A 14,213-nucleotide genomic window follows, 5' to 3' on the forward strand; every position below is an offset into this window, starting at 1 on the left:
TTCCAATTCAAAAGAGGCTGAAACTAGATATGTATATAATGTTGAGATGCTCACGTCTCCGCCCTAACAATGGGAGTCATCGTCCCAAAGAAGGGAAGGCAGGCTACAAGCTGAGGTCTGCATATTATGGCCATGCAAACGCATCGGGCTTCGGCTCTTCCTCGCTGCTGAAACTCTCTCACTGGAGAAAGCATCCGAGCGAGCGAAACAGCACCCCTCTGGTCTGAAGGTTTTCACCAGCAACGAATTCGGCAGAAGTCCAGCCCCCATTCATTTTCAACGAAGACACAGAGAAATATGCAGGGGATTGTGGGAAGGTGAGCAGCGAGAACCCTGCTAGAGGAGCGGTAGAACAAGTCGAGTTCTCCTCTACATTATGCAAATTTCAACCGAAGCGTTGTCGACAGGAGGCATATATGTAGCCAATGTTTCTGATGCTTTCTGGACAGAAATAATATGACAGGGACATGGGGGCGCTGTTTCGCTTGCTCGGATGCTTTATCTGAGATTGATGCAACTTTCTGTCGGATCGCGTCTCGGTCAAATAAATTATTATTAATATTCAATATTGTATTTGTACAAGGAGATAGACTACGGTAGGGCGGGCCTTACAGGCCCCTAAGGCCCGCCCATAACGCCGGCCATGCGTAGGCTACTGACCTACGTGACTGCATGTGTTTTGTGAGGCACAGTTTCCTGTCAGTGAGAGGAAACACATGCAGCAAACCGGAAAAGTGGATACACACACACACATAAGCCTACTTATTGCATATTCTCATTGACACACAACAACACTCATGCACACAAACATAATCACATCACCATTTTCCACTAAGGCCAGGATTCAATCCGATCCGTGTAAGATCCACGGTATAGTGCGCTTGACATTTAATGGTAATTTCCGATTGAACCGACATCTCCAGCATTTACCATGAAGTTCGGGGAAAATGCCTTTAAAAGCGCTGTGAATGGAATCTTGGACTGAAACATGTGGAAAGATTAAAGAGCTCCTCTTCTCCCGTTTTGACCTCAAGTGAAGCCTGTGAGAATGAAAGTGTGTACACACGTTTGTCTGTGTGTGGTGCGGCTGATGGAGAATTTTAAGAATAGCCTACTTTTTTAAATTGAATGTAACAGCTTGCCCAATGCCTTTTCATTATTAGATGTCAAGGAGATTTCACACACACACACACACACACACACACACACACACACACACACAGAGAGAGAGAGAGCACTCAGACTGTATGTGCGTGTGGAGGAAGGAACACGAACGCCTCCAGGTACTTGCCAAGAAGGTGACGTCAGTTGGGCCCGCAAGTAGTCAGAATTACAATATTACTGTGTGTGTGTGTGTGTGTGCGCGCGCGCGCAAGCGGTCGCAGAGAGGAGGAAAAACGTGTTTACACAGACGGCATAGAGCCTGGGGAATAATGCGCGAGAGGAAGTGAGCCGGCTCTATGTCTGCGCGCTCCGACTTCCTGCTCTGAAGAAGGAGAAAAAAACCTCCGGATCCCCTTACAGTCTCGAGCGCCGCAGCCCAGACGGCATCAACATGGAAAACCAGCGCATTATACGGAATTCTCTTTAAAAACATATACGGAAGGAAAGTAGACGTCTAACACCAGGGTATGTGGAGGCATGCTTCTCTATGATATTCATATTCACTTTATTAAACCAGGATAGTCACTGAGTTTGAGTGATGATGACTTAGAAGTAAACTCTGTACTAGAAAATATAGTTTGGAAATATGATATAACTCGGTCATCACAATGAACTTGAAATTTAGGGGACGACAGTCGATAGATGCTGGTAGTATATCCCCGATTTGTCACGCTATCTTGGCACACATGTATACATTTGTGTAAAAAGTATGTGTTTCCTTCTATTCATAAAAGTACGCTATAAAAAAGTTATATTTATTTTCGTTTTGATGTTTGCTAATATTGGGCTACTCCGTTATTCACACATTGGATGTCAAACTCAAATCGCTCGGGTCTGTCACGGTGCTCTAGTCTGCTTTTCTCGCGCAATTTCTTGTTTATTGTGATGCATTTGACAACTCAAAGTAGCTGTTGGTGTGAAAATGCGCTCATGGTCCTTTAAAAACTATAGTAGACTTTCTGGTTTGTCTGGACTCTACAGACTAATTGCCATGCGCTTCCGGATTGAAACTGGCAGCAGACAACATCTTGAAAATGAGTCATGGGGCAAACAAAGAGCCGTTTGAGTATTCCAGGCTATCCGAAACATATATGATTCTACACAGACCCGAGCCCGGTGGCCCACCCGTGATAACCCATACTTTTTTTTAGACTTTAGAGCGTCTATATGCGGCGTTTGGTACGATACAGCGACCAGAGGCAATATATAGCCTATGATGTCTTATGATATCACTGGTGGTTGAACAGTACGTGCTAGCGACAGGAGCGCGTAGTATCGTTGTTAGATACTGGAGAAGCCTGTCCAGAGGACCAGCTGTATGATTTCTGTATCTGTGTCATAACACTATTATAAGATACAAGAAACTCCCCATCAACAAAGTAAATAATCCCTACCAGAAGCTACATGTAGTGTGTGTGTGTGTGTGTGTGTGTGTGTGTGTGTACTTACCTGTCCAGGAGGAGGGACACTGGGCTGTGGGCCTATCATCCCATACAGTACAAATAAATAACATGGACATATTCAATGCTGCAATAAAACATATGTAAATCTATGGTAACAGTATTTTTAGTTGCACCAATCCAGTGTTTATCAGGCAATGCAGAGTTGCAGGTTTCCTTACTATTGCTAAGGATATCCCCAAATGAACAGATCCTGCTGCTTTCTCTGTGCTTGGCTAGTTAACCCTTGTCACTAAGGAACATCAAAGACTAAATCCATCATACATCATGCCACAGCATGTCCTGGGGGAGACCCATAGTACATACATGTATGCAATGCATTCTCCATATGTTGTTGTGGAATAGGAAATGGGTGGTGTGTGTTGCCGTACCAGAGCGAGGCGAGGAGGAAACCCGTCCATTTGTCCCAACTGTGAGGTCCCTGTGTTTCCGATGGTTCCCGGTGACAGGAATTCCTACCTTTGAGTTGGGACTGGTCTTTCCCCGGGAAGACGCCCTGTAGCAGAATGAGAGGAAGTCCTCATTTAGACAGCTTTATGGTCTCCCATCACACACACACACACACACACACACACACACACACACACACACACACACACACACACACACACACACACACACACACACACACACACACACACACACACACACACACACACACACACACACACACACACACACACACACACACACAGGAGACCTCCTCAGGAAACAGAGCCAGAGGGGGTAGTCACCTTTTTCCTCTCCTGGATGGTCTCTCTCCCACTGATGGAGGTGGAGAGGGGGATGGAGGAGGAGGGAAAGCAGGATACTCTGTTCGGTATTTTCAAACAGACAAGCTTGTGTCTGGGGAATACGTGTGTGTGTGTGTGTGTGTGTGTATTGGTGTGTGAGAGAGTTAGAGGGAGATGGAGAGAGGTGCACAGAAAGTTGTCTGTGTGGAGTGTGAGAGAGACGGACAGTGAAGTCAAGGTAAATAGTGTCGTTGGGCTGTGGACTGTCTTCGCAGAGGGGGACTGACCACATCCTCTTTCATCACCACGGAAACATCCCTAGCTCCACCCATCTGGCCATAGTTGGCAGCACCAAGTCCCTGAACTCTGACACAAGCACACACACTTGAACTCTTTATTTTGACCTATAATGAAACATAATTACTACTAAGAAGCACACAGTCACAAAGCACAGCGTATGCAAGTGACCAAGTGTGCATGCGTGTTAGTGGAGTGGCATAGAGTTTGAGTGGACAAGCTTCTCTGACTTGTCTAATGTACTAAAGCTGCCAGGCAGCCCTCATTCACAAAGAGCTGCTGTGTTGACCTGTCTTATCATTTAGGCAGCCAGCCAAGCTCTCCAGTGAGTGAAAGTTTTACACAGCCACTGGTGTGTCTCATTACATATGCAGTAATGGCTTTTATTCCCCACTTCAACATATTGCAAAATGAGATGCATGATGTCGCTGGCTGGCACTTGGCCCCATAGGCATACATATGTTTATATTCAGTACATTGGTTGGCTCCAGATCTGGCACATGATGCCAGGAGTATTATAATACTATGACTCCACTGTCTGCTGTAGTGATGATGTTGTTGGTGTGTTTTCTGTCTTTATGGGTAGGATTTGTATGGTGCAGGAAACGCCTTCTTGGTTGGGGGCGGGGCATGGGGGAGGCTTTTGTACTTGTTGTACTTGAGAGTTAGAATGTGTGTGTTTTGTCGATTTACATGCAGTGCAACTGACGATGATGACCTCTCTCCCCCCTCTCTCCCCCCTCTCTCCAGTCATGGAGAGCGCCATCACGTTGTGGCAGTTCCTGCTGCAGCTGTTATTGGACCAGAGCCACAAGCACCTGATCTGCTGGACGTCCAACGACGGGGAGTTTAAACTGCTCAAGTCAGAAGAGGTGGCCAAGCTGTGGGGCCTGAGGAAGAACAAGACCAACATGAACTATGACAAGCTGAGCCGCGCCCTGCGTTACTACTATGACAAGGTACAACCCCCATAGATTACATTGGCACTAACACCAAACACACACCTGCTGGTATGGATGACCAGGTACACCAACATTGTATAAACCCTTCACAAACATACAGTGAATTGAGAAATCATGTAAATAAACAAAATGAAGAAACTATACTATGGAACTAAGATAAATTGTATGAAGAACGATAGTAAAAAGCTCAGGAGTACTTTGATGAAATTTGATGCAAAACAGCAAACTCGGCTTCATCCTTCGTTAAGGCAGATAGCTTGTTCATCACAAAACCCCTTGATATTGCCAACCACTTTTAATATTTGTTGTTGTTGACAAGATTAGCAAACTTAGGTATGACATGCAAACAACAAATGCTGAGTCTTCCTATTCATGCATAATGGACCAAATAATGAAAGACAAGAACTGTAGTTTTGAGTTCCACAAAGGGGGTATGGAAGGGTGAAAAATGGTTGCTATCTATAAATAAGGACAAACCAACCGGTAGAGACAACCTGGATGGTAAATTGCTGAGGTTGGTAGCGGAATACATTGTGACTCATTTGCCACATCTTCAATTTAAGCCTAGAAGACAGTGTGTGCCCTCAGACATTGAGGGAGGCAAAGGTCATTCCGATACCCAAGAATAGCAGAGCACCCTTTAATGGTTCAAACAGCTGGCCAATCAGCTTGTTACAAGTGCTTAGCAAACATTTGTAAAAACATTTGATCAAATATAAAGTTATTTTACAGAAAACCAATTAACAACAGACTTTCAGCATGCTTATACTGATGGACACTCAACATGCTTGGCATTGACACAAATGACTGATGGTTGGCTTAAAGTAATTGATAGTAAGAAGATTGGGGGAGCTGTTTTGTTAGACTTCAGTGCAGCTTTATGTCATTGATCATAACCTATTGCTGAAAAAACGTAGGTGTTATTTGCATCCTCTGCCTTATTATGGATTGAGAGTTACCTATCTAATAGAACACAGAGGGTTTTGTTAATGGAAGCCTCTCTCATGCAAATTCAGTTGAGTGGGTTATACCACAGGGCAGCCAGCTAAGGCCATTATTGTTTTCTATTTTTACAAATGACCTTCCACTGACCTTGACTAAAGCCTGTGTGTCTATGTACGCTGACGATTCAACAGCATATACGTCGGCTACAGCAGTCAAATAAATAACTGAAACACTTAACATTGAGCTCCAGTCAGTTTTAGAAAGGGTAACTAGCAATAGGCTGTTGCTAAATATATCAAAAACGAAAAGCATCATATTTTGGGACAAATCACTTGTTCAACCTCATTTAGTTCTATTATTGAGTAATGTGGCTATTGAGTAAGTTGAAGGGACTAAACAGCTGTGTGTAACCCTAGATAGCAAGCTGTCATGGTCAAAACATATAGACTCAATGGTTGCTAAAATGGGAAAAGATATGTCCATGATAGGGCGTTGCTCTGTCTTCTCAGTCGACCAGACGTGTCCTACAGGCCCTAGTCTTGTCGCACCTGGACTACTGCCCAGCTGTGTGGTCATGAGCGGCAAAGAAGGACATAGGTCAATTGCAGTTGGTCCAGAACAAGGCAGCATGTATTCAGACTTAGATGTACACGGATGGAAAGTTGAGAGATTGACTGCATCACTATTGGTTTTTATGCAAGTTATTGATATGTTGAAGGTACTGAACTGTCTGTTCAAGCAGCCAGTTCAGTACAACAAGACATGCAACCAGAGGTCTCTTCACAGTCCCCAGGTCCAGAACAGAGGCTGGGAAACGCACAGTATTAAATAGAGCCATGACTACATGGAACTCTCTGCCACCACAGGTAACTCAAACTAGCAATAAACACGTAAAAAAAACAGATAAATAACACCTGCACAAAGGGGACTGTGACAAGACACAGCCATTTTATATATATATATATATATATATATATATATATATATATACATATATATATATATACACTGCTCAAAAAAATAAAGGGAACACTAAAATAACACATCCTAGATCTGAATGAATGAAATAATCTTATTAAATACTTTTTTCTTTACATAGTTGAATGTGCTGACAACAAAATCACACAAAAATAATCAATGGAAATCCAATTTATCAACCCATGGAGGTCTGGATTTGGAGTCACACTCAAAATTAAAGTGGAAAACCACACTACAGGCTGATCCAACTTTGATGTAATGTCCTTAAAACAAGTCAAAATGAGGCTCAGTAGTGTGTGTGGCCTCCACGGGCCTGTATGACCTCCCTACAACGCCTGGGCATGCTCCTGATGAGGTGGCGGATGGTCTCCTGAGGGATCTCCTCCCAGACCTGGACTAAAGCATCCGCCAACTCCTGGACAGTCTGTGGTGCAACGTGGCGTTGGTGGATGGAGCGAGACATGATGTCCCAGATGTGCTCAATTGGATTCAGGTCTGGGGAACGGGCGGGCCAGTCCATAGCATCAATGCCTTCCTCTTGCAGGAACTGCTGACACACTCCAGCCACATGAGGTCTAGCATTGTCTTGCATTAGGAGGAACCCAGGGCCAACCGCACCAGCATATGGTCTCATAAGGGGTCTGAGGATCTCATCTCGGTACCTAATGGCAGTCAGGCTACCTCTGGCGAGCACATGGAGGGCTGTGCGGCCCCCCAAAGAAATGCCACCCCACACCATGACTGACCCACCACCAAACCGGTCATGCTGGAGGATGTTGCAGGCAGCAGAACGTTCTCCACGGCGTCTCCAGACTCTGTCACATGTGCTCAGTGTGAACCTGCTTTCATCTGTGAAGAGCACAGGGCGCCAGTGGCGAATTTGCCAATCTTGGTGTTCTCTGGCAAATGCAAAACGTCCTGCACGGTGTTGGGCTGTAAGCACAACCCCCACCTGTGGACGCCGGGCCCTCATACCACCCTCATGGAGTCTGTTTCTGACCGTTTGAGCAGACACATGCACATTTGTGGCCTGCTGGAGGTCATTTTGCAGGGCTCTGGCAGTGCTCCTCCTGCTCCTCCTTGCACAAAGGCGGAGGTAGTGGTCCTGCTGCTGGGTTGTTGCCCTCCTACGGCCTCCTCCACATCTCCTGATGTACTGGCCTGTCTCCTGGTAGCGCCTCCATGCTCTGGACACTACGCTGACAGACACAGCAAACCTTCTTGCCACAGCTTGCATTGATGTGCCATCCTGGATGAGCTGCACTACCTGAGCCACTTGTGTGGGTTGTAGACTCCGTCTCATGCTACCACTAGAGTGAAAGCACCGCCAGCATTCAAAAGTGACCAAAACATCAGCCAGGAAGCATAGGAACTGAGAAGTGGTCTGTGGTCACCACCTGCAGAACCACTCCTTTATTGGGGGTGTCTTGCTAATTGCCAATAATTTCCACCTGTTGTCTATTCCATTTGCACAACAGCATGTGAAATTTATTGTCAATCAGTGTTGCTTCCTAAGTGGACAGTTTGATTTCACAGAAGTGTGATTGACTTGGAGTTACATTGTGTTGTTTAAGTGTTCCCTTAATTTTTTTGAGCAGTGTATATATATATTGTATTGTGATTTGCACTGTATTATGTTTTAGACCTAGATATTGTGTGTATATACTGATATGTAGGCTATGTATTTCAGTCCTTGACTAATAATGTTCTGTACTATGTATTATGTCATGTGGACCCCAGGAAGAGTAGCTGATGCATTTGCAGAGGCTAATGGGGATCCTAATAAATACCAAATATCTCTACACAGCATGAACATGTCTGTACCAATTCTACAGGTCAAACCACCATATAACATCCTGGCATGCATGTTAACATTACACTGTTATTACTGTATAACATAACATATGATGGTTGAACTCCTCCTTCCCTCTTCCTCCTCCAGAACATCATCAAGAAGGTGATTGGCCAGAAGTTTGTGTACAAATTTGTGTCCTTCCCGGAGATCCTGAAGATGGACCCTGCGGCGGTGGAGATGGGGGTGCGGGTGTGTGATGAGGCTGGTGGGGCCCTGTCAGAGGGGGAGGGGGATGAGGAGGGGGTGAGGGGTGGCCCCCCAGGGAGGAACGAGTACCTCCACTCAGGCCTCTACTCCTCCTTTACCGTCAGCTCCCTCCAGCATCCCCAGGACCTCCTCCGCCCCCCTGATTTACTCCGGTCAATCAAGGTGGAGCCTCGACATGATCACCATGACGACAGTGGCACGGTGATTCGCTTTGTTCAGAACCGCAGCCATAAGGGCGTTGCACTGCCGGTGGTGTCTCTGCCTTCATCCCCGCTCCCTTCCTCCAATGAAGGCTACTATTCATCCAAACCTTCCCCAAGGCTAGCCCACTCCTCGTCCTGCTCCTCCTCCCCATCACACAGCCCCACACACACACTCTGGAGGGCACGGAGCCCCGCCCCTGAGACTGACGAATCAGAGCAGAGCGCTCAACCCCTTAACCTATCATCTGGTCACAGAGATCGTGGCCAGGCCACCCCCATGCCAGAGAAGAGGGGCTTAGCCAATAGCGTCCCGCCAAAAACCAGGAAGCCTAAAGGCCTGGCGATATCCTCACCCTCCCTGCTCCTGACAGCCAATGACATCGGCTCTATCGCCCTCAACAGTCCTGCACTGCCCTCAGGGTCCCTAACACCAGCCTTCTTCACTGCACAGGTCAGCACCACCCTCACTCACAATCTTTTCCCAGGTTAGCCCTGAACACAAACACATACACTCGCTCCACCCTCACCCTCTGTGTGCGCGTGCTGATTTATGTGTGTAATGACATTTGGGGAAAATACATGACTTATCTTGACTTATCCCTGAGTCTCTTTGGAACTGTCTGTCCTTACCCTGAAACAGGCAGGGTAGGGAGAGGAGAGTAGAGGGAGGGAGGGAGGTAAGAAAGAGTTATTGAGGAGAGACGGAGAGAGGAAATGAGGGAACGAGTGAAAGAGGTAAGCGAAAAAGAGGGAGTGGGTGGGGAGTGAGACTAGTAAGGAGGAGAGAGGGAGTGAGAGAGGTAAGCTGAAGAGAGAGTGAAAATAAGGGAGTGGAGGAGGAGAGAAGGGAGGGTGGGGAGGTCTAAGTGAAGCCATATGTTTCTAAAGCTCTTGAATTGACGGCGTGAGGTAAGGGCTGTTGTAATACCACGGATAGAGATAGATTCTCTCTACCTAAAACTCGTCTTTATTGGGCCACTACAAAACAACACATTAAAATAGCATACATCATTCCTTACCCACATAAACACAACCCCCCCCCCCCCATAAAGCAGATACATTAAGTCAGGAAGAGAGAGCGATAGGGAGGCAAGATGGAGAGAAATTGATGTCATATGTAACTTCTCAGCTGGAACCTAGTTTTCCAAGTTCTGTGACCTCAAGAGAGTTCCCAAAGTCAGCCTTGAAGTCACTCTCCCCCCTCTGTCCCCCCAAAACAGGGTATGAAGCTCTCTCTCCCCTCCTGGTTCTGGTGTTTTACTAAAACAAACAGTGGCAGCACAGCAGGACTGAATAACCACAGGGAGAAATTAAATCTCTGCGTTGTGTGTTCAAACTAATCAAGCTCATTTTACAGATCACCAAGAAAAACACCAACAGAACATTGATCAAATTGAAATCTCTCTCACGTTCTCCATAAACTCTTTGTTCTCCCCCTTTAGACTCCCTCAGGTCTCATCCTCACCCCCAGTCCCCTGCTGTCCAGTATCCATTTCTGGAGCAGCCTGAGTCCCGTAGGACCCCTGAGCCCCACTCGCCTGCAGGGCCATGGACCCCTGTTCCAGGTAAGACACACGCACACACACTAAAAGATAATAAAGAGAGAGGAGAAATGAAAGAAGGAGAGTGACACCACCTGGAGTGAAGACTGATGGAAGGGAGTTGAGGGAGGGACAGAGGGGAAAGTTGTGGGATGGGTGACAGAAAGGGGGAGGACAGTATAGTATTTATGCTTGTTCGTACTGAGCTGAGAGGGAAAGGGCTCCACTCTAGCTGGTAAACAGAGGAGGGATATTGAATTCTGACAGTCTGAGTTAGAAGTTTGAGCTACAACTAGGGTTGCAAAATTCCGGGACCGTTCAATAAAATCCCTTGTTTCCCGAAATCCCGGTTGGAGGGTCCCAGATCCAGGAGGGAATAAGCAGTAAATCCGCAATCCTCCATCCAGGACTTTCGAAAACCAGATTTTATTTTGAAAGTTCCCTGAATTTTGCAACCTTTGCTAAGACAGAAGATTTCCCCCAAACAGCCCCATTTTCTCAACAACAGTCACATGACACTGCCGCTATTTAGTTCTGTGTGTGGTTCGCTGTGATTATACTTAAGTGTGTGTATGTGTGTGATTCACTGTGTGCATGGGTTTCAAAATAAGCTACAGATGTTTCCTTTCTGGTGTAGACGAGGAGTGGGGGGCAGCTTCCTGCTCGGGAGGGGGGGGGGGGGTGGTCAGGAGCTCCACCCACTCCCATCAGCCCTCTCACAACAGGAAGTGCCTCTCCTCCCATCGTCAGGAGGGATGGGCGTTAAAATACCTCAGCCACCATTTTAGGGAATTCTTAAACCCAGTCAGCCTCTCCAGAGTTACCCAGAGTTTGGGCTGGAGTTCTTTAAAAATAAAGTTAGCATTTGTAGGAGTAGTACACATGTATAACACTAGAATAGGGATATAGATGAATGTACTTTACCTCAGTATAATATGGGGGGCATTATTATTATTAATGTGTGGTATTTCCTATCTGACAATGGATCTCAGCAGTCTTGTCCTTTGTCCATCTGTCTGTCTGTGCCTGTCTGTAGTTCCCCACCCTCCTGAATGGGCCCATCCCAGTCCCCCTGTCCAGCCTGGACACCTCCTCCCCCCTACTGCTCTCCCACAACCCACACAAGTCCTGATCCTCCTGGAGGACAGTACCATACCCTACTGGACTCTACTACCAACTGGACCAAAACAGGCCCGACCAGAACAAATATGCCCAGTCCACGCCATTTCAAATCCTGGACCCCGACACAGCAGGACTCGAGGCCAAATCAGGTTAAGCCAGTAAAAATCAGGACACTGCTGCAAACTTACTGGATCAGCCTTTAACTGCGTCAATATCATTGACTTGAAGATACATTTTCTTTAGCTTAGTTGAAACAGATTTTTTGTAAACTTTATGTTTAGTTTGGATCTTATCCATCTTGAAAACATTTTCTATCCCATATTTATCCACTTCACAATGCCAGAGTGCTGTCTATCAGAATGCTGTCCCATGCATTGTACCTTGTCAGCCCTTTATCAAATGCCTGGCGTATGGTTATAACGCTTTATAAAGAGACAGGGCGTGGTTATAAATGTTTGTATCATTGTATAGTGGTTGATATGTTCATTGGAGGCTGTGAACCTGGTTTTATTGTTCTGGCTAAGTGTTTTTCTATGGTTGTGTATTGTATTACACTTTATGCATTATTACCTTGTACCGGCTGTGCCTTCTCAAATGTAAGAGTGTTATGTAAATGTTTTATTTTCAAGCTTTAAAACTTTTTTTTTATATAGACGAAATTCCAGTTCAATATTGAACAAAAGCTTATTTGTAACAGCTTTTGGTCATTTTTTTTTATATATATATAAAGGAATTGATACAAATGTATTCTCAATGATTTGCTATTTTTTTGCGGTCCGAGAGTCAAGTAAAAATGTCTTACACATGGTTTTAAATAAACATGAAGCATTGAATGCTATTCAAGAAAAGCACAATAAAAGACAAGGACAAGTGTATTTATCAAACAGACTCATTTTACTGTGATGGTTATGAGAAATAAATAATCCCAGGACCACCAACTGTCAGTGTTCCAGAGAAGTTGAGTTTACACCACAGCAGGAGTTCCATATGTCTGGCACGCACACACACACCCTCAGGTAAGCTCAGATCATTTTTAAACTTGAAAAAGTACAGTATTACAATATTAATATACATCACTGTCAGCTGAAAACACACACAGCGGCTTGTTAAGTCTATTTAAAATTTCAATTTGAAATGTGTACAAACGCTGGGAAAAAGAAAAACTTGAGGTCCAATGCAGACTGTGAAACAAATATTTTTTTCTCCTTTGAGAGGCGAAGTTTCTGCCCCTTGACATGCCACACTGACACTGTATTCACAAGGAGAGGTCAAAGATCAGAGGTCAAACATAGAAAACAAAAATCTCTTAATACTGTCAAATCATGTCAGCCATTTTAAACACCGGTCATCCTTGTAGTGCCCTGAAATCATGGTTCAACCCCACTCCCATGCCCAGCTACAGAGTAGACAGCCATTCAAAAAAACAAGAAACTGCTTTGATGACGCACAAAAACAACCAGTATTGTAGACCTCCAAAAGGCAAGACGAGAAAATGAAGATCTTGCATACAAGAACTTAAGACCATCCTGGGGGTCAAGACCATCTAGGGGAAACTGAGAAGGAGGGGGGACTGATGAGTTCCTGTGGGAGGTCACATCACTTCCTGCGGCGCTCCTGTGTTTCCTTAATCATCGCTTCCCTGTTGCCATGACAACCGGAGAGGGAGACCGGGAATGTCCTGGGGAGTCAAACTCCACCTTCTGCTGTGGTCCCATTCGTTGGCTAAGAGGCTCTGAGGGTCATTGTGCTCTCCAAATGACTGGACCCCATCTCAACCCCTTTCTAAAGCCCCGTCTGGCCCCTGAAATGTTCTGGAATGTTCTAGGTCAAGGAGAATGAGAGGGAGGCTGGGAATTGATTCGGTTCAGAGGAAAGATTTCCAGTTGAGGACCAGACACTCCCAGTCCAGTCCCTCTCTCCCAGTTTGGACTGGTCTGGTCTCATTTCAGTCAAACACCACCATCAGAGGAAGCTTGAGAAAGTACTTGAGAAAAAAATGCTAAAAAGGCATTCATTCTCTGAACACGACGACATGCAAAACAGCAAAGGTAACAGCTATGATAAACAACATCGAGATCATCAGTGGAATCATAATAGCCATAATTCATAATTTACAATAACAATAGTAACCTTAGCGACTGATCGGCTGTGCATGGTGTCTGAGTTCACATCATCATATACACAAACTGCGTGTTAAATACAGACAGTAGTACTATAGCAGCAAAATATACCCCCCACCCCCCCTTTCCATATCTTCAAATAAATAAACGTAGTTCATCTCTCCCTCCCCAATCAACTCCAGACTCAATCACTATGGGGGTGAGTGGGGGGGGGGGGGGGGGGTCTGTCCAGGGGTGAGGGGCTCATGCGAGAGGGGGGAGTGGGCTCTGTCCCGTTCAGTCTCATCTCAAGCGAGAGTCCGTTACTATAGCAACAGGAAAGAGCTCCACCCAGGAGCAGAAAGTCTAGAAGAGCATGCTCTGTCTTCTGTTCTTGCTGTTGCCTGGAGAGATGGAGTGAATAAAAGAGAAAGAGGGAGAGAGAGACAGGAGAGAGAGAGAGGAGAGAGAGAGAGAGAGAGGGAGTGTTCCATGTATGTCATAACAGTTATAAAGCTCCAGGTAAGAAGAGGTGTGTGTGTGTGTGTGTTTGTTTTATACACACCTGACTCCAGGTTTGAGGAGTTCCGATAGCCAGGGTCTCTTTGCAGTTGGATATCCTTCAGAGTGAATATTGATACACCTG

General features: G+C 45.6%; 2 protein-coding genes across 6 annotated transcripts in view; one reads left to right on the forward strand and one right to left on the reverse strand.

The window, feature by feature from the left end:
- The first annotated feature begins 1,242 nt into the window (after positions 1 to 1,242).
- Positions 1,243 to 12,327, forward strand: LOC115198830 (ETS domain-containing protein Elk-3). Its single transcript, XM_029761153.1, has 5 exons — positions 1,243 to 1,629; positions 4,406 to 4,614; positions 8,483 to 9,256; positions 10,248 to 10,370; positions 11,383 to 12,327. Exons 2-5 carry the CDS (start codon positions 4,408 to 4,410, stop codon positions 11,476 to 11,478), a joined length of 1,200 nt encoding a protein of 399 aa, XP_029617013.1. The 5' UTR covers positions 1,243 to 1,629; positions 4,406 to 4,407; the 3' UTR covers positions 11,479 to 12,327.
- Positions 12,328 to 12,343: 16 nt separating this feature from the next.
- The window catches only part of LOC115198828 (cyclin-dependent kinase 17), a 39,846-nt gene continuing 37,976 nt past the window's right edge, over positions 12,344 to 14,213 (reverse strand). For 4 of the 5 annotated variants that reach the window (XM_029761151.1, XM_029761148.1, XM_029761150.1 and 1 more), the window contains one exon: positions 12,344 to 14,210. In XM_029761151.1, coding sequence (XP_029617011.1) covers positions 13,894 to 14,210 — 317 coding nt within the window. In that variant the 3' untranslated portion in view covers positions 12,344 to 13,893. The remainder of the gene's footprint in view (positions 14,211 to 14,213) is intronic. The other variant, XM_029761152.1, reaches the window with a different exon arrangement.

This window comes from Salmo trutta, chromosome 8 (genome assembly GCF_901001165.1).
Source record: "Salmo trutta chromosome 8, fSalTru1.1, whole genome shotgun sequence".
NCBI classification, from domain to species: Eukaryota; Metazoa; Chordata; class Actinopteri; order Salmoniformes; family Salmonidae; genus Salmo; species Salmo trutta.

Excerpts from the sequence above, each read along its gene's own strand:
- LOC115198830 (XM_029761153.1), top strand. The coding sequence starts at position 4,408 with ATGGAGAGCGCCATCACGTTGTGGCAGTTCCTGCTGCAGCTGTTATTG. Across the intron at positions 9,257-10,247 it reads CAGCCTTCTTCACTGCACAG|ACTCCCTCAGGTCTCATCCT; the intron begins GTCAGCACCACC and ends CTCCCCCTTTAG. Across the intron at positions 10,371-11,382 it reads GCCATGGACCCCTGTTCCAG|TTCCCCACCCTCCTGAATGG; the intron begins GTAAGACACACG and ends GCCTGTCTGTAG.